At 43.0% G+C, this 20,413-nt stretch overlaps 2 protein-coding genes across 3 annotated transcripts; one reads left to right on the plus strand and one right to left on the minus strand.

Annotated features, from left to right (window-relative positions):
• Nucleotides 1-126: 126 nt before the first annotated feature.
• E2F5 (E2F transcription factor 5) lies at nucleotides 127-19,459 on the plus strand. 2 transcript variants are annotated; one of them, XM_069005028.1, is made up of 9 exons: nucleotides 127-327; nucleotides 6,446-6,555; nucleotides 7,240-7,401; nucleotides 8,584-8,627; nucleotides 10,416-10,480; nucleotides 11,398-11,665; nucleotides 12,396-12,596; nucleotides 13,033-13,077; nucleotides 19,261-19,459. In XM_069005028.1, exons 1-9 carry the CDS (start codon nucleotides 202-204, stop codon nucleotides 19,266-19,268), a joined length of 1,029 nt encoding a protein of 342 aa, XP_068861129.1. In that variant the 5' UTR covers nucleotides 127-201; the 3' UTR covers nucleotides 19,269-19,459. The 2 variants fall into 2 exon arrangements, with proteins under 2 accessions (XP_068861129.1, XP_068861128.1); XM_069005027.1 differs by lacking the exon at nucleotides 19,261-19,459 and adding an exon at nucleotides 14,344-15,094 and having other exon boundaries at nucleotides 128-327.
• Nucleotides 15,048-20,386, minus strand: RBIS (ribosomal biogenesis factor). Its single transcript, XM_069005029.1, has 3 exons — nucleotides 20,239-20,386; nucleotides 16,682-16,798; nucleotides 15,048-15,215 (listed from the first exon to the last, which is right to left on the minus strand). Exons 1-3 carry the CDS (start codon nucleotides 20,356-20,358, stop codon nucleotides 15,147-15,149), a joined length of 306 nt encoding a protein of 101 aa, XP_068861130.1. The 5' UTR covers nucleotides 20,359-20,386; the 3' UTR covers nucleotides 15,048-15,146.
• Nucleotides 20,387-20,413: the final 27 nt, after the last annotated feature.

Genomic DNA, 20,413 nt, shown 5'->3' on the forward strand with positions numbered 1-20,413 from the left:
GCCCGCCCTCCCCGTTCGGAGGGGCCGGGCCCGTCCCCCGCCCGCGGCCGCAGCCCCGCGGCCGACCCGCGCCGGTGTCCCGGCAACGGCGGCGGCGTCACTTCCTGCGGGCCGCCCCTCCCGCCGCCGCGCTCCGGGGGCCGGGGCCGCGCTCCCGCTCGGGCCGTTGCGGCGGTCGCGACACGTGGCCCCGCCGGCGGCATGGCCGCGGCGGCCGAGGCGGCGGGCGGCGGCAGCAGCCGCCACGAGAAGAGCCTGGGGCTGCTGACCACCAAGTTCGTGTCGCTGCTGCAGGAGGCCAAGGACGGCGTGCTGGACCTCAAAGCGGTGCGAGGGCGGGGGGGCGGCCGGGCGCCGCCGGGCCCGGCCGGGCGCCGCAGGGCCCGCCGCGCTGCAGGGAGGCCGGCGCAGCCCGGGGGCCGGGCAGGGCCGCCCGCTCCCTCCCTCCTTCCTTCCTTTCGTCCGTCCGTCCGTCCTTCCTTCCCTACCGCCCGCCCGCCCGCCCGGCGTGGCGGGGCCTCCCCTGGTCGCTGACGGGCTGCGGGTGCTCGGTGATGGCTGACAGCCGTCGCGGTCAGCTCAAATACGCGTTTCGGCTTTTACAAAGGGGCATAATTAATGGGTTCCGTGCGTTAAATTTAACTTATTGAGAGTGGTCTTATTTACTATGCCCTGTTGTGGGCTTCTCAGTATAAGGAAAACAAGGAGCTACTGGAGAGGGTCCAGCAGAGGGCTACAGAGATGATGAGGGGTCTGGAGCATCTCTTATAAGGAGAGACTGCGGGATCTGGGCCTGTTTAGTCCAGAGAAGAAAAGACTGGGAGCAGGTCTCATTGGTGTTTATAAATATCTTATAGGTGCGTGCCAAGAGGATGGTGCCAGACTTTGGTGGTGCGCAGTGACAGGACGAGGAGCAATGGCCATAAACTAAAGTACAAGAAGTTTCACCTCAAGATGAGGAAGAACTTCTCTACGTTAAGGGAGGCAGAGCACTGGAACAGGTTGCCCAGGGAGGTCATGGAGTCTCCCTCTCTGGAGAAATTCAAAACCCACCTGCATGAGTTCCTGTGCACCTGTTTTAGGTGACCCTGCCTTGGTGGGGGTTGGACTAAATGATGTCTAGAGCTGCATTCCAGCCCTGATAATTCCGTGTATTTTTTTTACTGACCTATGTTGGTTCCTGCACTGACTCAGTGTGCGGACTGCTGTTTAAACCTTGCCCACCCCCCTCAATGTCCTTTCAGCAAGAGAATATGATGTTGAAAAACAGACCATTGCCACCTTATACTTTCTGTTATGTGTGAATGAAAGAAGCTGAATTGGCGTATGAGTGACAAATCATTGTCACCCAGCTCTGCAGCCAGCCCACTGCCTCAAGGGTGTGAGGGCATTGGGAAGCAGCAGCCGGAGCATCTCCAGTGATGCCCTGGGACCAGCCTACCTTGGCATGGTCCTCCTGCCAGGGGGTCGCTGTGTTGCAGGAGGGATCCTTGGCACTGTCCTGCCAGTTCCCTGGAGCATGCTGCTGCTCTGGCCCAGGAGCTCGGGCCCCCCGGGTTGTCAGGTGTGCAGTGCATTGAGGCAAAAGTGTGTTAACCTGACTGGTTGGTGTTCAGCAAAGTGCAGCAAGAGGCTGGCTTGGTGCTTTGGTTAAAGTACTTTCTGGAAAATTGACTTATTTTTTAATTACTCTTAGTAGGCCCCAGGAGGTGAATGGTGTTCTCGGAGCTTTTTTTGTGCATCCCTGTTCAGACCAGATGCACTTCAGTGATATTACTGTGGCTACTGAAACTTCAGGGTGAATAGGGAAGGACACTGATAGGTTTTATATTCATTTGGTTATGCTGTGGTCTGGACAAGTTGATGAGCTCCTTATTATTAATTGCCTCTTTCTCTAGCAAAACAGAACAAAGACGTCCAGATCTTTGGGATTGTTGTGCAGCTTCCTTTATTGTCTGTCATGTCCTGAGAGATGTTCCAGGTCAATCTGAGAAGCAAAACATACTCAGTTTGTAAGACATCAGGCCCAAAAGCTTGGCTTAAAGTGCCAAAGAGGATTGACTTGAACAATAAAGCTGGGCTGCGTAGTGGGATGGAACAATGCTGCTTCTTCTCTTTAGTGAGAAAGGTACCTACTCAGAAGGAATGAAAGGGTTGATAGCCACGGAAAAATTAAGTAGGCACTGCAACCAATCACAGACATTTGTGCTCGAGACCTATTGGGGACTGGTGTCGGAATTACAGGTTACAGTTTGTTGAAAGTAAATACTAATTGTAGTGCATAAATTGTTGGTACTTTCATAAACAGTGAGTCAGAACATACATTTCTGTGACTGGTTTTCTCATATATAAGCCATATATCTAAGGAAAAATGAAGACCAGTTTGTGTGTTTGTGTTCTGTCAGTGTGCTCAGCAAACTGAAGAACAGGACAGTCTTGAAATGGAACAGAGTATTCCAAGAAATGATTCATGCAGTGAACACCTTTAAGTGTCTCCCTGCTGGCTGGTATTGATCATCTGACATTGTGCTGCTGATCAGTATTTCTTTAGCAAAACCAGCACTAGGAAGAAAATAAAATTTGGAAACAGGTGGACTTCCAGCTTTGCGATTTAGCAATTGAGAAGGAAAATCTGTTTTATGGGACATTTTCTGGTGATCCTTAATACATCTATAATTTCAGTTTAGTAGGCTGTAAAAGGAAGCTGTGAAAATGTTTTAGTGGTGGACACTTCACTGTAACATCTGAGAAATTGTGGGAGTGGAAGTGAGAATTTTCTTTACTTGAAATTTGAATTTTGCATTTACTTTAAAATCAAACAGCTATTCTAAAATAATGATGTACTTATCACTGAATAAGCCTTTATAAAGAAATCTAGTCATGGAGTTAAGCTTAGAACACTAAAGGATGATATAAAACTAAGTTTCTGTCTGCAGCAACCCATGAATTGCAGGGAAGAGTGAAAAAGACCGAGATGAGTGAATAAGGGATAAACCACCTGAAGGAATGCTCTTCATAGCATACACTATTTTTGCCTTAATTTCTTAAGTGGCCTTTGTTTCTAGCAGAATGCCATCCCTTCTCTGATGATGGTTAAGTAGTGTTTCTGATCATCAGTGCAAAACATGAGGTATTCTAAAATCTACTTGTTTTAGAAGTGTGTTGGTCAAGGTCAAATAACAGCTGCCTTACACTTGTGGCACTTCACAGAAGAAGAGCGAGCCTATCTGTTAGGTTTTACATTCCTTTAGTGTTTATCCTGCAATGACATTCAGCACTTTTACATACAATTTGACAAGAGTGCCATATCGATTTAAAACTCTCACCAAACTGTTGACAGCCCTCCTGGGGAGAAAATGTTGTCATGTGGTATGGGCAGAGTTCAGAAGATGCAGGACCTCTTTCCTTTGACACGTGGAGAGAGCAACCAGGCAGTGCTGGCCCTTCTGCTTTAAGCTTCTCAGTAATGACTCTGTCACGGTGCTCTATCGAGTTCCTCTGTTCTCTAGGGCTAACACAGCACATCTGCAGCTGAGCATTTCTGCTGCCTTTTGTCAGCTCCCAGGGAGCAAAGAAGTTGGGGCGGGGGGGGGGGGGGGCTACAAACTCTCAATTGCCCTTTTCCTGGCCTTTCTTTCTTATTTCTGGGTGGGTGGGTGTGCATGTGTGTGCGTGCCTGCAGCTGAACCTGTGCTGAACACTGTGTTTTCTGTATTCCAAGAGCTGCACGATCGGAATGCACAGAACCATAGCTCTGTGCTTAGATATTTTATTCCAGCTCTGAACCTGTCTATGAGACACTCATGAGTGCTTGGCTTGAATACATGCTTAATCAAAGCATGAGGAGATATTAAGAGGAATAACTAGAGTTCAGCAGCTTTACATTTGAAAGATTTTATGAAAGAACTCTGAATGTGGAAGCTACGTCCACCTATGTTAGCAGAGTAATTGCTGTAGATGTCCCTTTCTTGACATAGGCTGAGAAATGATGAGTTTTATACAGTGTTTTTGACAACAAGAGATTTGTCTAAGAAAGCTCATTTAATTATTTAAATTATTAGTGAATGGTTTATGTGGAGGACTGAACTTAATTTCTGATCCATGTACCTGTCAGAAGGTATCACACTGATAACTGCTAGAATGTCAGGGAGGAACTTCTCAATTGCTTTTAAATATCTGTGAAATTTTTTAAAGATAATTAGATTACAAGATCAGCACCAGAAAGCTAGTGAATGTCTGGATTAAACATCTCAGTTTGGGAACTGGCCCCAGCTTGTGTTGGTACTCTTGTAAGTAAGTAGTTGAACTTCATAGCAGTGCTTGAATTGTATACAGGGTAGTCAAGTCAAGTTACATATGTAACTGTGTCCTTCATTTTCCTGTGAAATGAGCCCCTGTCCCGGGGATCTGGAGCTGGTAGGGGTGAATCTGCTGCTGGTGTTCATGGGAGCTGTGCTTGTGTACAAAATGCAATAGCATTTAGAGTGGAACAATTACTTCAACTTTGAAACATTTGAAATTGGACACTCAGAAAAAGTGACTTTAAAAAAAAACAATCTTAAACTTTGGTTTCACAGCTCCAAATTTATGTACATTGGTATCTTTTGCTACCAGTACAGTTTGAAAATACATTAAGATTAGTAAAGCGTTTACATTTTGTAGACAGGCCTTTGGGAAAATCTCAAGAGGTAATGAACTCTGTCTCCAGAGCAGTTTCTTCATCATTCAAGCCATGAGTGGTAGACTAAGTCCTAGGTCAATATGTAGAGCAATGGGAAAAAAGCAGAAAGCTGAATAGCAGCTAAGTGTGTGCTGTCCATTCCTTGCACTGAATTATGTAAACAGCTTGTAGAAAAACTGAAGACTGTGAGATGTATAGGGTGCTGATTAAGCATTGTGCAAGTGGCATCAACTTTGTTACTTGCTAGATTTTTAAGGTTCTCTTGCAGTCATTGGAAGCAGTGTGTATGTATGCAGCAAAAATAGCAGATTAAGATAGCAGGTGCATACCTGCTGACACAAGTGATCAAAGAGCCTGTTTCCTTGTAGAGAACTAAACTGTGCACTTTATTTGTACTTGCATGTATTTTGTTTGGTTAGATAAGAAAATATTTTAAGACTCATACAGAAGACCATACAAAAGATAAATGGTGCTAATGGTGTCAGTGGAAACAGTGTTTAGTGGGTACAATACTGTCAAGGAGAAAGAGCAGTGCTTATACTTCATGGGTATAAGAGTATTTTTTTAATCTCTGTTCTTTCTTTTTATCCTTTCAACTTTACTTGAGTAGCAAAAGGTAATTGTACTATTAAGCAAAGAAATTTGGTTTGCCTTCCAGGTTATGGTTGTCTCGAGTTCTACCTTTCTTTCATATAGGCTGCATACAAAAAGCATACATTTAGTAGATTGTTTGGAACAAACTGAAATAAATGATTGTGTTCCTGTAGTAGAAATTATTTGACTTTATGTATTAGTTCAAATTCAGAAGTCTTTGCCTACCCTTCTCTTTATTTTTCTTCTCTTTTATTTGTTTAATACATACAATTCCCTGTAATCATTGTATTTAAGTGTCCCAAGTAATTACAGAGTCAGACTCCTCTCTGTTTTCCCTCCTTTTAGCGAATATTCTTTGAACTTGAGCTGCTTTTCAGGTGTGGAAGGCATGACTAGTTTGTTTGCTTATTTTATCTTATCCCTTTGCATCAGTTACACAAAAATCACCATGGAGAGAAAGAAGTAAGGCAGGAATTGGTTGTCTCTGCCTGACACTGCTTTGCTCAGAGTGGTGAGTTGTGACAACCCTCAGATGTGCTGCACAGCTGGCTGTGTGTCAGCAGCAACACCCCTGGCAGCTGTACCAGGGTGCTGGTGCTCAGTGTGACAGATTGAGTGAGCCCCTGCACGCTGTTAGGGGCATTTGTGCAAGGACAATGGTGGCTTGAAATGCTGCAGCTCTCCTGCAGCCACTTTGTGAAATTACAGCCCCGTTGTTTTGTATCCTGGCACCACTGAATCCAAACAAAGGCTGTAATACCTCGAGTGTCAGTGGAAGGAGTGATAAACCTAGTATGTCCTTGGCTTCAGAGGTTTGCCCCACTGCAGGGTGTCACTGCCTGCCTTCCCTACCTTTTCCTGCCCTCCAGAAAGAGCATGGGAAGCTCCTCCATGCAGTTGAATATGCTCCAGATACTGACCATGGTCTTTGCAACCCCTGTGAGCTCCCCTCTCTGTCAGGGGATGGCCTGCTGGCCTTCAGCCAGGGGACTGCTCTGTGTGCTTTGTAGCACTACCTGCAGGTGCTGGACTTCCAAATTCATGATGGTATCTGGCTCTTGAAGAGTGGAATTCTCCCTTTGGAATTACATTAGATGGCATTTTTCCAAGGGAGCAGTTTAACTGTCTTTTCCCTCAGCATGCAAGCTCTGATAGTTGTTCTCTCGACAGGCTGCTGATACGCTTGCTGTGAGGCAGAAGAGAAGGATCTATGATATCACCAACGTTCTGGAGGGGATTGATCTCATTGAGAAGAAGTCAAAAAACAGCATTCAGTGGAAGTAAGTTATGTCAATTCTGCAAATTTTTGCATGCCCAAGAGCAACAAAAATTGCCTCTTTCTACTTCTTTTGACTAGGTATGACACCATAAAATTAACATAATGCTTTTCAGTGAGCAACATGACGTTGTAGAATTACAATAAATTAACTGTATTTGTTTTCCTTTTAACTTGTGTCTTTGATACATAACATCAAGTTTAAAGACACAGAAGAGAAACTTTTAGAAAACTTGTAGTGCTACTTTATAACTAGCTCTTGCAGTTGAAAAATCCCCTGTGAATGAATCTGGGAGGGGTATCAGGGCACATGATCTCCACCTACCTGCTCTACCACAGTCCCTGCCTATTGTTTCTTAGGCCTCTGAAAGTAAAAGCTCAAGGTAAGAATTACAGGTGAAGGAGAAAGGGCCTGCAAAACAGTTCCAACACAGAAAAAACTACATTCCAAAAGAAGATAAATTTTTGTAGAGGGAAATCTTAATTTGATCGGAGGTTAAGAATTTTCATTTTCCTGTTAAAACACTACTGGGAGGGTAAATGCTCATTTCCTTCATATTGAATATTAGTAGATGATACTAATTAAAAAAAAAAATTCCAAATGTTGAAAATAATCTTAAGAAATTATCATTGCATGTTTGCTTTAGATTTTCACTTGTGGTTTCATGAACCCTTTTACCGTTTTAAGAGGCGTAGGTGCTGGCTGCAATACAAAAGAAGTCATAGACAGGCTGAGATATCTGGAAGCTGAAATTGAAGATTTAGAGCTAAAAGAAAAAGAATTGGATCAGCAGAAACTGTGGCTTCAACAAAGTATCAAGAACGTCATGGATGATTCTACAAACCACCAATATCCTTTTAAATTAATTGTGTGCATTTTGGAACTAGAATTAAGGCAACACCTAAAGGTAATGGATAAAGCGTAATGTAGCCCATTTTATCCTGAAGCAAGGTAAGGCAAGTATTTTTTCAGGTTTTGCTTCAACAAAAGAAGATATAAATCTTAGATACATGACTTTTTAACTTCTATGACTGTGATTGGTAACATGAAAATAACTTAGCATATATATAGATGTACAGCAGTAACTTTTAAGTAGTACAATCCTAGTGTCTTATTTGAAATTAGTTATATTGCTTCCAGAACTTGAATTTATACTTTGTTACCAGTGCTTTACATGAGTCTTTTGTTGCTTCATTTTGAAAAGATCAAGCTATTACCCAAAGATAAATTGAGTTGACAAAGTTCTGAAGCTTGTTGGGTTTCAAACTGGAAAAAAAAATCCTGTATATAAATATCAGAGAGTTCCAGCTGCATTGCTCATAACCATGTGTTTAGCTGTCTTGCAAAACAGACACCTGAGATTGGGAGCAGGCAAGTGCCCTATAATACTATTGATAAGTACTTAAATTTTCTGGACAGAAACTGTTTCTGTAAAATGGATTTTGTAGCAAAGGAGACTGAAGTTAAATTTTAGGAGAAACTTTCCTTTTGGGAGAGCTAGCACTGGAATTGATCCCCCAGGGAGGTGGTGGAATATCTTTCACTGGAGGTTTTGCAGAAGAGGAAAGAAAAACATCTGTCTGGAATGTCTGAACAGTGAATCAATCCTACCTTGAGGCAGAGGGATGGGATGGCAGATGACTTCTGAAGTTCCCCCTAGCAGTATTTTTGTGTGATTCTGGGAAATGCTGATACATACCTGAATTCTGTACTGTCAAGTTAGCAAGGTAAATGGTATTCTTCAAAACAAGATTTTACATGTTCTCCTTTTTTAGAAGAATCGCTTCTCATTCAAGCTACACAACTATTTTTCTTTTTGTATTTTCTGTGCAGATACAAGTTTTTTCTTTAAAACACAGAACTCTTCTTATTTGTAACGAGCCATTCTGAAAGTCAAAAATAATGCCTTGATGACACTTCTAAGTAGCTATAATAACATTATAGTTTAGGCTCAGTTTGGACAAACTTTTAAAGGGCAACAAATACCAGTTTTATGTCACTTTAAGAAAAATATTCCTTGACATAAATTACATTTTCATATGTCACCCATGAAGATATCTGCAACTGCTTCAATGGTAAGTTGCTGCTAGGCTGTATTTCTACAGTGAGGGATTTCTTGAAAAATAACTTGCTAACTAACCTGCTTTTTCCTTGCAAGTATTTTGAATTTAGAAGTACTCAATAGTGATCAGTACTAGGCAGATGTCTCATAATGTTTGTGGCTACCAATTTCTAGTTGTAGTCACAGATTGTGTAGAATGGAAGCTCAGCTGGAGTCCTGGTTTTGGATGTCTTTTTTGGTATTCATACTTCTCAGCAGCTTGCCACGGGCCATTAATGGAACCAGAGACAGAACATGTTGGTCCAACCCTCCAAAAGAACCAAGAAGATCCAAATTTCATATCATTTTCTGGTGGCAGCTGTGGCCAGACAGAGCTTGTGATGCTGTACAAGTGGAGCCAGCTGAAGGTCAATGATGGGGCATTGCTACTAAATCTGAAGGATTCCTCTACAGGTGGTTTGAAGAAATTGACAAGAAATGCTGGCAGAGGTTACTTCCCTTGACATCATCTCCTGATTTTGGGGCACCCAAGGGAAGATTGTTGTTCAGCCTCCAGCTAGGCTCAAAACCATCTTTTCTTTGCCACAAGGAAGATTTTTTTAAATAAAAACACAAGATTAGAAAACTACTGCAGTTTAACAAAAATGAGCTGTTACTGAAAAGAGTTAGTCATTACAAAACATGGAGGCACGTGACATGGCACTCACGTAGTACTTCACCTACGTGTTTCTTAGGAGGCAGAGAAAGAAAAGTGTTATTCCAAATTAGTTATGGACAAAGAGGAAATGATGTGCAGGTAGGCAAGTGACTTGCAGTATTGTGCTAGTGCTGTGCATGTAACTGTGGTCCCCTGACTTTACCCAACATGTTTTAATGTGCATAGTAAGCCACAGATGAGTTTGACAGCCATCTGTTACAGCCCAGTTGTGCTGCGGAAGCCATGAGCTTAGATACTTGGAAGTGCTAGCACTGAAGGTGAACATTAATACCTCTTCTTCCTTCTGTTAAACTTCTGTAGTACCACCATTCATCAAAGTCATAAAGTGAGCTAGACCAGAGGGCTGGTTTAGCTGAAGTCGTATGAGGAGCGGCTGAGGGAGCTGGGTTTGTTTAGCCTGGAGAAAAGGAAGCTCAGGGGAGGCCTTATCACTGTCTACAAGTACCTGAAAGGAGGCTGTAGCCAGGTGGGGGTCAGTCTCTTCTTCCAGGAAACCAGCAACAGGACAAGAGGATATGGCCTCAAGCTGCACCTAGGGGAGGTTCAGGTTGGACATCAGGAAAAATTTCTTCAGAGAAAGGGCTTCTAAGCATTGGATCAGGCTGCCCAGGAAGGTTGTGGAGTCACTATCCATGGAGGTGTTCAAGAAATGACTGGACATGACACTTAGTGCTATGTCTAGTTGACAAGGTGGTGATCAGTCAAAGGTTGGACTTGATGGTCTTGGAGGTCTTTTCCAACCTAAGTCATTCTTTGATTCTGTGAAAAAAGGAGCTAAATATTTTCACCTTATGTTAGATATACAACTAGAAGACAAACGGGTAAAGAAAATTGTAACTCTTGTACTGTTGTGAGAAAATATTTTTGCAACTATGATTTAAGTATTGGAATTCTGTGATTTATACTATGCAATATACTTGGATCTTACAGGGACTACATATGTCCTACCACAAGTTTATATATGCTAAATTGTGCAGTACTTTAGGTGGCCTTAGAGAATTTGCAGATCTCATTTGAGTGGATAATATACAAGACTTAAGAAAAATACACTTAACACTTTCTTAAAAATTGCTGTTTAACCAGGAGATACACTTCTAGCAATTCAAGCACCTTGTGGTACACAGTTAGAAGTACCTAGACCTGAAATGGTATGTACTGGTTTCTTGTTTACCTAAGTGTTCTAGAGCAATAGTGGAAAAGAAGAGCTATTTTAGAGAAGATTTCTCTCTATCCATGTGCAAGAGGAGGGGGAGAAAGGATTAGGATTGTTTCAGCTGAGAAGAGAGAGGCTGGATAGAAAAAAGTGGGTTTTGTACACTTAGACTAATGGTAACCCTGCCTTCTATTAAAAGCAAGATACACAAGTGGATTTCTTCTCTCTTGCTTTTAAATGTTGCAAAATAATGGATAGTTGCCATGAATTCTCTTAAGAACTCAGTGACTTTTATGTGTCAAGTTCCTCTGTTATATTGTTAAAATGGATCTCTTAAGGAAAAGCCTTTTAGATTTAGTTTTGATTTAATTTAGATTTAGTCTCATGTACTAGACTGGATACAGAAACAGACTGCAGTCTTGCTATAGCCAAAAGGATTAAATTGGCAAGATTAAAGTAGAAGGCCAAATTATTTACTTCTGTCCATCTTTAACTTTTGTTGTTGTTGTTGTTGTTGTTGTTGCAGTGCTTGGTTTTAAATAGTTTACATAGTTGGGAGAGAGCCTTGTTTGTATGAAGCATGATAGCCACTGTGCTTAAAGAAGGCTGAAATTCACCTGAGAAGTTTCACAAGCTATTTTTAGTGAGGCTAAGCACAGTCTAATATCGTAAAAGCATCCAAGGCTAGAGCCATGAAGCTGATCAATGGTACTATCTTTGTCCGTCTCTGCTGAACTCAGTTCAGGCAATGGTAGGGTTCTCTGCAGGACCCAAGTTAGCAGCTGTGATGTTGGATTTTTGTTGTTTTTTTTTTTTATTGTGGAACTAAAACAGCTGATCTTAGTCTTCATCACCTTGTACAGTTCCAAGTTCTCCAGGAACAGTAACTTTCGTAATACACCACCTTTACAGGGACAGAACGGACAGAAGAAATACCAGATCAATCTTAAAAGTAGTTCAGGACCTATCCACGTGCTGCTTATAAACAAAGAGTCGAGCTCCTCCAAGCCCACGGTGTTTCCAGTTCCTCCACCTGATGACCTTGCACAGCCCCCATCTCAACCTGCAGCTCCAGTGACTCCACTTAAACCAGCTGCAGCTCCTCCAAATCCCCCAGAACAGCATGACCTGAACCAAGGACGGGAGTCACCACAAACGGCAGTTGCGGACACACCATCAGGTGGATCCAGGGGTTTTCCTATCCCCAGTGGGTGGGGGAGGAAGGCAGCTGGAGGGAAAGAAGAAACTGTTAAGATAGGTGGTAGACAAAGGAAAGATCAAGAATTTGCATAGGGTAGCAGCTGTCCATTAAAAGACTATTCCAGGGGCTTAGTAACAGCTCTCAGGAGGTTACAGAGATGCCTCTTCCTCTTCTGTCTGGTGGAACAGGTGCTTCCCTCAGAGCTTATCATCATACTCTGAACAGGTTTTGGATGTAATCCTGTTAATTATTCTGAGGTGCTTCTCCAGAATGCAGTTTGGAGCAAAATTGCAAACCTCTTGACAGAGGATATGATATGAATGTGTACCTTTTAATGAGACTGATAATACAGGCACCAGTTCCAGCTATTGTACCACAAGTCGCTTACCTTCTTCCACATAGCAACAGTGAGAGGCTCCTGAATATCAGGTATTTTTTTCATAGTAAATTAATAGATAATAGGAAAAGATCTAAGAAAATGCTGTGAATATTATAACTGCATTTCTGAGGGGTCCTGATTACCTTCATTTATTAATCTTTAACTAATTGACAATTAATTAAATTGTGCCTGTGACTGTGGAAGGGGAAGACTCCTCTCACCTGATCCCAGACACTGGCCATGTTCTCCTCAAAAGGCAAAGCTGGGGGCAGGTGCTCTGTGTTCTGTTTCACTGTAACAGACTTGTGACATGCCTTCCTGTCCATGTAGATGGCAGCAACCAGCGGGACAGCGCAGCCCCCACAGCCCCTTACTCCAGCCTGCCAGAGCCGGAGCTGTATCCCAGCCTGTCTGGGGACGGTGCCCAAGCCTCAGCCAGTTCCAGTGACTACCAGAGCTTGCTGCCTCTGGATGTCAACTGTATTCTCAAGCCAAACTCATTTGACATTGCAAAGATGGAGGAGCCTGCAGGTAGGAAGCAGTAGTTCCTGTTGAAATGTTTTTACTGGTTCCCTGAGCCCTTCGTGGCCAAATTACCAATGAGTTACACAGAGGAAAAAACAGGCCTCTGTTTATCTCCTAATGAAGCCAGGGAGCCAGCTCAGAGGAGCATACTCATTTTGAGCAAATGAGTTCCTTGCCACCAAATAAACTTCATGTTGTATATGCCTCTTGGGTTTTAAGGGATAAGTGGGAAAAATGTATTGGGCGGGGGGGGGGAAAGCTGAGGGATACAAAGATTAAATATATTTCACGTGTACATGGCATACTACCTCTGCAGCTCCTAACACTGCACAAGCCATAGTGTACTTGGCAATTCAGTGTTTTAATGCAAAGAATGTGTTGACTGCTATAAACACGTGTTAAAAAATCCTACATACTTAAAGCATGTGTTCCTGTCTCACAGGAAATATCAGTGGAGATATTATTGATGAACTCATGTCTTCTGATGGTAAGTATTTAGCATCTTTTGTAATAATCACAAGTAGCAGCATGGTTTTTGTGTGAGCAGCACTTAGGAGGCATCTGTTAAGTCTGATGCCAAGAGTCAGTATAAAACTACTTCTGTCCCGTGTTGCTTCCTCTGTCACTCTTGTCTTTGCTCCCCTTTCTATTCCCTGCAAGTTTTATTTAACAGTCAAAATATGAAAACCTTAATCCAACAAGCACTTACATGCATGAATAACTCACCAGTCCTTCATTTAGGGACAAAGAAAGAACAAGCTGATGACTAGTGTGCTGCCTTTAAAAAAAAAACCAAACTGATTTAATTCTATTCTGCCTAAAGCTTTATGCAGGTGCTTTGAGTATTTCAGAACATAGTTCTGGATGCAGACTGATATATGTCCAGCTGTGATACACTAAATGTCACCCATTTCTGCTCCTGCACCTCTGTGGCCATGAGTGCAGCACTGTACCACAGCTACTACAGAGCTCATGTGCTGCCTACCTCTGCCACTCTCACTGAGGTGCCAGACAAAGAGGTGAACTCGGCTTGCGTTGTTCCTTTTGCCCTGTGATAATATGTGCCCTTCAAGCAGACTGCCTCAGGGCTCATCCAGAAAGATGTGGTTATATAAGATCCAAGGGGCAAGATGGGATTCTGTGAACGTGCCAGTATGTGGTTAACATAGAAACAGCCTCCACTTCTAGAGCAGGGATGGCATGCCCAGCTCATGTACACTGTGTTAAAGTTCCTACAGTGCAGTGAGGGCTGAGGCTTCTCTTCTTGCATTCACCGCACAAAGAGAGCTTCGAGTCCATGCTTGAAATGCAGTCAGTGCACAGACAAACTGCTAGCCTCCATTTCCCTTCTGTAAAAACAGAGATAATGCTAACTTCCTTACTTATTTGAAGGCTGGTAGTTGTGGTATTGTAACAAGACAAAGGAATATAAATACAAATTAAGGGTTTCTGGTTAAAGTTTTCAAAAGCTGCTCAGGAGCTCCTTTGCTGCAGAAGAACTTAAACCCATATTCCACAGCTATCACTCCAGCAAACTGACTTAAAATAACAAGCAAAAAATGGTAGATACATCAGTTACTGCCTTAGTTTGAATGCAGTACAGGTATTCACAGTATGTATCCCAGTGAGCTTGTCAGATTATCAAGACTATTTTAATTATTAAGACTAACCCTGATGACAAACATACTGAATTATGATAGGGCTGATTTTCCAAAAGTGTTTTAATTTAAACTAAACTATTCCTGCTTTACAGTTTTTCCTCTCTTACGACTCTCTCCTACTCCCGGAGATGACTACAACTTTAACCTGGATGATAATGAAGGAGTCTGTGATCTCTTTGATGTGCAGATACTAAATTATTAGATATTGTGTCAACCAGACTACTTATCTACCTCTAACTATAACATTCTAGACTTCTTCATAACCTAAGTATTTGAATAATGAATGTATAACTTCTTAGTTCACTGACTCTGGGAGTATATTTCCTTTTGTTTCCTTTAACTACTTCACAAAACAAATTCAAGAACAAGAAAAAAAGGGCTCTTATCAAAAAATCTGGCACTTTTTCACCTGAAATTTTAGATTACACTTTTTCTGTGTAATCCAATTGTTTGGAGCTTTCTTTAGTAAGAAAAGTGAAAATACCTAATAGCCTTTTGATCATTTTTTAAAAAATGATTAGGCTTCTTGCTCACAGTTAACAGCATTTTTTTTGAAGCTTTACTGCCAAGAAGCTTTCTATAGTCTTTTAACTTTTCAAACAAATTTGAAGCTTTCACTGCCAAGTTGAAATGTGAAGGGTATCAACTTGAGTTATGCTAAATTGTTTCAGTGAACCAATTTTGTGAAGTGCCTTCTGTTTTAGCACTTTAAGTTTCTCACACTGACTTCTGACATTCCACTTTCCTACATGATAGGAAAGGTCTGTTTGTAGTTTGTATTAAAGTGTGCCAATACTTGTATATTAACAAATTTTTTTTAATAAAATTGTGCAAACAAAGCCATCAGTCTTTGTGGTCTTTCATTTCTTGCAACCCCTTCATTGTCCATTTTATATTACAACTGAGATAACAGGCTTGTGGCAGCATCCACGTTTGCTGGTTCCTTTTCCAGATTTGTGGAAACCTGAAAAAAAAAAAGTTTGTTTAAAGTAGAAAGCAATTTCTTTTTGTTCTGCTTGAAAAAAAACTCCAGACTAATAAATACCCATTGTCCAGAAGATTAGTTTGTCTTTTATATATTTATTAGGCTAATTTTGCAGTCATACTTGAATAATTTGGGGGGATTGCAGGATACACTGAAGTTGAGACATAAGCAGAATAGGCTTTGTGCTTCAGGAGTGTCGTACCAGTAACATAACACACACGGCCCAACTGAGACAGGCTCGGCTTTTAGTTCACAACTGCTCTCAACAACAGTTTTGCAACTTTGTAGGAAATACTGCTGCAGCCTGAGTAATCAAATACAGCAGTCAGGTAGAGCCCCACTAGCACAGGAGCAGTAGTACAGTCTGAATTCTTGGAGGAATACATAACAACCCAGCAGGGACAGGACCACTGGCTCCAACTGCCTTGAAATCCTTGCTTGGCCTCATCCAGTGCTGGCAGCACTGTCCCTTATTTTTCATTTTTCCGTCAGCCTCTCCTTAAGTATTTGACACCTGTTCTGTTGCTCCCAGCCGTACAGAAACTTGATCACCTCAGGCACACTGAGCACTCATGTCCACTTCTCCAAACTCCACCTTCCCCAACAGCCAGGATGGATTCATCTGCACCTCATCCTGAAGGACTGCTTTCTCTCCCTGAAACTGTGCCTAGAGCATCAGTCAGCATAGAGTTTATATGCAGGAACTTGTCAGGAATTAAACTTTGTGAATTAATTCTTGTGCAAGACTGCAAGTAGGCCTGTATTAAAAAAAACTAGACAAAGGCAAGTGAAACACTGTCTTGAACCCTAAATGCTGCAGGCAAAACCTGTACTAGAGAAATTGCTGTTTCAGGTGTTGGTGCTTCTGATGAGGTAATATGAAGGCTTAGAATCAGGAACAGAGAGAGGCAGAACTGTTTGTTTCAAAGCACTGTCAGGTGTTTCAGGTAGGGAACAGCAAGGTTCATCCTCTCTGTGTCTATTCATGAGGAGATAAAAGTTTAAAATCAAGGGGATTGAGCTGGAACTAACTTAAAAAACCAATTAGAAATCAGCTAGAATGTACTTAAAAAATATGCTTTTGAAGCATGCTTGAGCATGGCTGCCCACCCACTTCTCTACTTTAGTAGTTATATAGCATTTGAACATGCTAACCGTGTTCAGCATTACCACACACATGAAATTCATAAAACTGGGATACTAGCTTTAAAGCAACTGCATGAATTCACAGATTCACAGACTATTGTGAGGTGGAAGGGACAACAAGGATCATCAAGTCCAACTCTTAAGTAAATGGCCCACACAAGGTTTGAACCCAGCACCTTGGTGTTACCAGCACCATGCTTTGACCAACTGAGCTAACTGCCTACAGCCTCAGAGCCACATTACAATGCTTTAAACACACACATTCCTTTAATTCTCAGATTTTTACAGAGGGAAGTTACCTGCTGAGTCTTCTGAGGTTCTGCTGTGGTACCTTTTGATAGCTGCTGTACTTCTTTCCGAACTTCAGCAAATGCTTTATTTATTGCGCTAACTTTTTCAGCATTTTTAATGTTTATCTGGGAGAGAAAAAAATACACACATTGTTATTTTTAACAAAAATTCCACTGATGTGAAATTTCCCCATTCTTGTGCAACTGTTATGCAGACAGTGTTACATGCTTTTAAGTATGTTTTATCTGTTACCTCATTAGGTCATCTAGTTGTGTACTAATATATTTAAAATCAAGAGTTAAACTTTCTCTACTGGAATAGGAGCCCATAGTGATCCAGAAAGAGAACAGAGAGAAAACAAAAGCCAGGCTTCACAGGCCCTGCTACACCGCCCTCAGCTCCTCTTAGCTGGAGTGGAGGCCCAGGAAGGGTTCCTTCCTTCATCTCTCTGGTGGACTGATCCTGGCTGGATGCCAGGTGCCCACCAAAGCCGCTCCATCACTATGTTTCCTGAAATATAATGGAAGGCTCATGGGTCAAGATAACGGCAGGGAGAGAACACTCAGTTGCCATCATGGGTAGAACAGACTCGACTTGGGGAAAGTGAATTTCATTTGTTGTCAAACAAATGCTACAGAGGAATCTCAGCTCCGGCACCTGGAGCACCTCCTCCCCCTCCTTCTTCACTGACCTTGCTGTCTGCAGGGCTGTTTCTCTTAAAAATTCTCACTCTTCTGTTCTGACTGCTGCTGGGGGTGTGCTTCTGAACTACCTCATCCCAGAGGCACTCCCTGATGGGCTCTGCCTTGGCCAGCAGCATATCCATCCTGGAGCCAGCTGGCATTGGCCCTTTCGGACATGAGGAAGCTTCTGGCAGCTTTTTAGAGAAGCCACCCCTGTAGCCCCTCAAACCCAATATAATTGGTAAATTATTTCACCATTTTGAATTTCATCCAGTAGCTTACCTTTCATCATCACACCTTGCGACCTAGTTGTTCGTACTGTAGGTCTGGCCAACAATGTCTACCAGGTTTTGCTGCAGTATTTAAAGAAACTCTGCGGCTGTAGCAGAGAGGGATGTGTATCTCTGTGCACCTCAGCCTCCCTTTTAGCCCAAGTCTGCCTTTGCAAGTTATTTTATTGAAAATGCTTTCAAAGAAGAAGAGCTAGAATATGGATACGTGTTGCACTCTGGGGACAACTATGTGTGGCAGAGGAGGAGGCTAGATCCAAGAGGGCATAAACTCTCACCACTGCAGCAAAGTAAGATTCAGCTGATCTCAGTCCTAGCACCTGCTGCTTCCAAAATTTGGAACAGGATCCTTGCCAGGTAATGACCTATTACATCGCAAACATTCCAGAAGCACGCTCACAGGTCTTCAGGCAACCCCAAATTTCAGGATACCTACTGCTGTTCCAAAGGCTACCCCTGTAATTGACCTCTTCAGCAATTTAAACAGGCAGAAGCAAACTGTGAATGGTTACACGTATTCATTTTGCTTTCAAAGCCTCTGTAAGTTCAGAGCATGTATACAGTAACAGTAATTCCATTTATTCTGAGTGACCAAGAGAACCACCAGTATTAAGAAAGCAGTGGCAATGAGGCTGATAAAACAGGCCTACTCAGATCAACACGTTAACTGGGACAGTGACTGGAGAAATACAGCCCCAGCTCCTAGCTCTGATCAGAGTAGATGGACTGTTGGTGACATGATGGACAAAGACTACGTGTTCCATCAGCACTTGTCACCATCTTCCAGCTTCACAGGGGTGTTAGAAGGTTCCAGTTTTAACACGTGATACTGTCAGGTACTCAGGGAGGACTCCTCCACAGATGGAGGCTCTATAGCTAGCACAGTATCTACATCAAAAGTTGTCTGAACAGTTACAATGGGCTTTTAGCTATTAATTTTAGCTATTAACAATTTTTTTTTTCTGAGCATCTTCCTATACTTCTTAATGATAAGTAAATCCCATTAAGCCCAGAGGCTTAATGCATTAAACAATACAGCTTCAAACACAGAGAATAAAATTTTACTCCTAATAAGTTACTGACTTTTCATGAATATGATTTTAAACCTGTTTCGCCCTTTATTATACAGGACAGTCTAGACTAAGAGGAGATGCGACGCCAGCAACATGAAATTATTTTTTCCAAAGTTTTTTACATTCCTGTCTGTCCACCAGATTAATTCACCAAGTGGCTTTGGCTTGCAGGAGGAAATCTGAAACAGCCTTTTTTTTTTAGAGCTATTTGCTTATGTTTGTCCAGCACACTGCAACTGCATCAAATGGAAAAAATAAGCCACTATCTGCTTTTATTACTTTTATTAACAGATGCTTTTCTAAAGGGACAGCTGAACTCTCGCAGAACACCCATCTCAGGCTGGAGGCAGGGTTTGAGAAGATACCATGTAATAACTCACTGCTACCAACAGGAAAACTTATGCTTAGATCACCCCCATTCCTCTTCCTCTGCACTGCTCCCAGCTCCATGACCTACTCTCCCTCTCCTCTGGGCTGTGCTCCTCTAGAGACACAAAAATAACAACATTATTTTTGCTTCTTTGTTTTTCTATTGCTTTAGTATGTTAAATTGGCTCACAGAAGCATCTGCAGAACATCATAGCCCATGTAAGGTGCAAGAAAGGGGGAGAGAGGAATTAAGAGCAAAACATCCATCAATGTGCACTCCTGGGCCTGTTCACTGCATCTCACTGATAGAGTTGTACTTGACAGGTAAGGCAAATAAACAACTACTGGATCAGAAAAGGCTCCATCCTTTCTGGTTCTTCCCCACTAAAATGCTTCTCTTTGCATTCATTCATTCATTCGTAATTAAGTTTGTTCAACTCACCAACCCAGCACATAAAAATGCAAAATGTATTTTTAATAGCTTTTGCTGATGATTTAGCAAGTTGAGTCACCTAGTGGGCGAAGAGTTCCTGAGCCAGCATCAAGGAGAGCTGTGGGAACATAGCCCAGAGGCTGGCAAAGGGATCGCCTCCTAGGACCAGGAACGTGATGGAAACCACTTCCTCTCGTTAGTTGAACTAACTATGCCCGGTGCTTCGGATCAAGGCATTTTGTTAAACTGTACCCTGAATTACACCCTCGGTGACGCTGTGAATGCAGGCCAGTGAACGCGAACTCGCTGAACTGCTGATGCGCCCTTTAGCATCGCATTCCCGAGGACAAGGCCAGATGCTATCAGGCACTTCCCAAACGATACCCCTCAAGCACAGCCTGATGTCCTCTGTAGCATATGCCTGCAGATTAGTCAAATGAACTTCTTGTGCTTTTTGCAGATGACGACATCCATATACAAACCTAATTTTGGGGTGAAAATCGTGCACTTTGCCGTTTTGTGCCCGGACGCACACTGCCCCTAAACCAGCTCGATTTAATCAGTTCCCAGCGCTTCCTCCGCCGCGCAGCGAGGCCGAAGAGGAGGAAACCCCGCCAGGCCGAGGCCTCCCTCGGGCTCCGCAGCAGGGCCGGGGCCCTCCCCGTGGTGGGGCGCTGCCCCAGCCCGGCTAGCGCCTCCTCCCGCCGCGGCACTCACCTGCTTCAGCCCGGAGGTGACGGGCCGCGCCTTGCCCTTGGCCTTGGCCCTGAGGACGCCGCTGCGGGCGATGCGGAACACGCTGCCGGCCTTGCCGGCCCCGCCGCGGCTCTTGCCCATGGCGGCGGCTCCGGGCGCGGGCGAGTGACGTCACACTGGGCTGTGACGCGCGGAG

This window comes from Aphelocoma coerulescens, chromosome 2, assembly GCF_041296385.1.
Source record: "Aphelocoma coerulescens isolate FSJ_1873_10779 chromosome 2, UR_Acoe_1.0, whole genome shotgun sequence".
Classification (NCBI taxonomy): Eukaryota; Metazoa; Chordata; class Aves; order Passeriformes; family Corvidae; genus Aphelocoma; species Aphelocoma coerulescens.

Coding starts and splice junctions, on each gene's coding strand:
- RBIS (XM_069005029.1), bottom strand. CDS start 20,358: ATGGGCAAGAGCCGCGGCGGGGCCGGCAAGGCCGGCAGCGTGTTCCGC. Junction 16,799..20,238: donor TCACCTCCGGGCTGAAGCAG/GTGAGTGCCGCG, acceptor TTTCTCTCCCAG/ATAAACATTAAAAATGCTGA. Junction 15,216..16,681: donor AACCTCAGAAGACTCAGCAG/GTAACTTCCCTC, acceptor TTTTTTTTTCAG/GTTTCCACAAATCTGGAAAA.
- E2F5 (XM_069005027.1), top strand. CDS start 202: ATGGCCGCGGCGGCCGAGGCGGCGGGCGGCGGCAGCAGCCGCCACGAG. Junction 7,402..8,583: donor GATGATTCTACAAACCACCA/ATATCCTTTTAA, acceptor GACATAAATTAC/ATTTTCATATGTCACCCATG. Junction 8,628..10,415: donor TATCTGCAACTGCTTCAATG/GTAAGTTGCTGC, acceptor CTGTTTAACCAG/GAGATACACTTCTAGCAATT.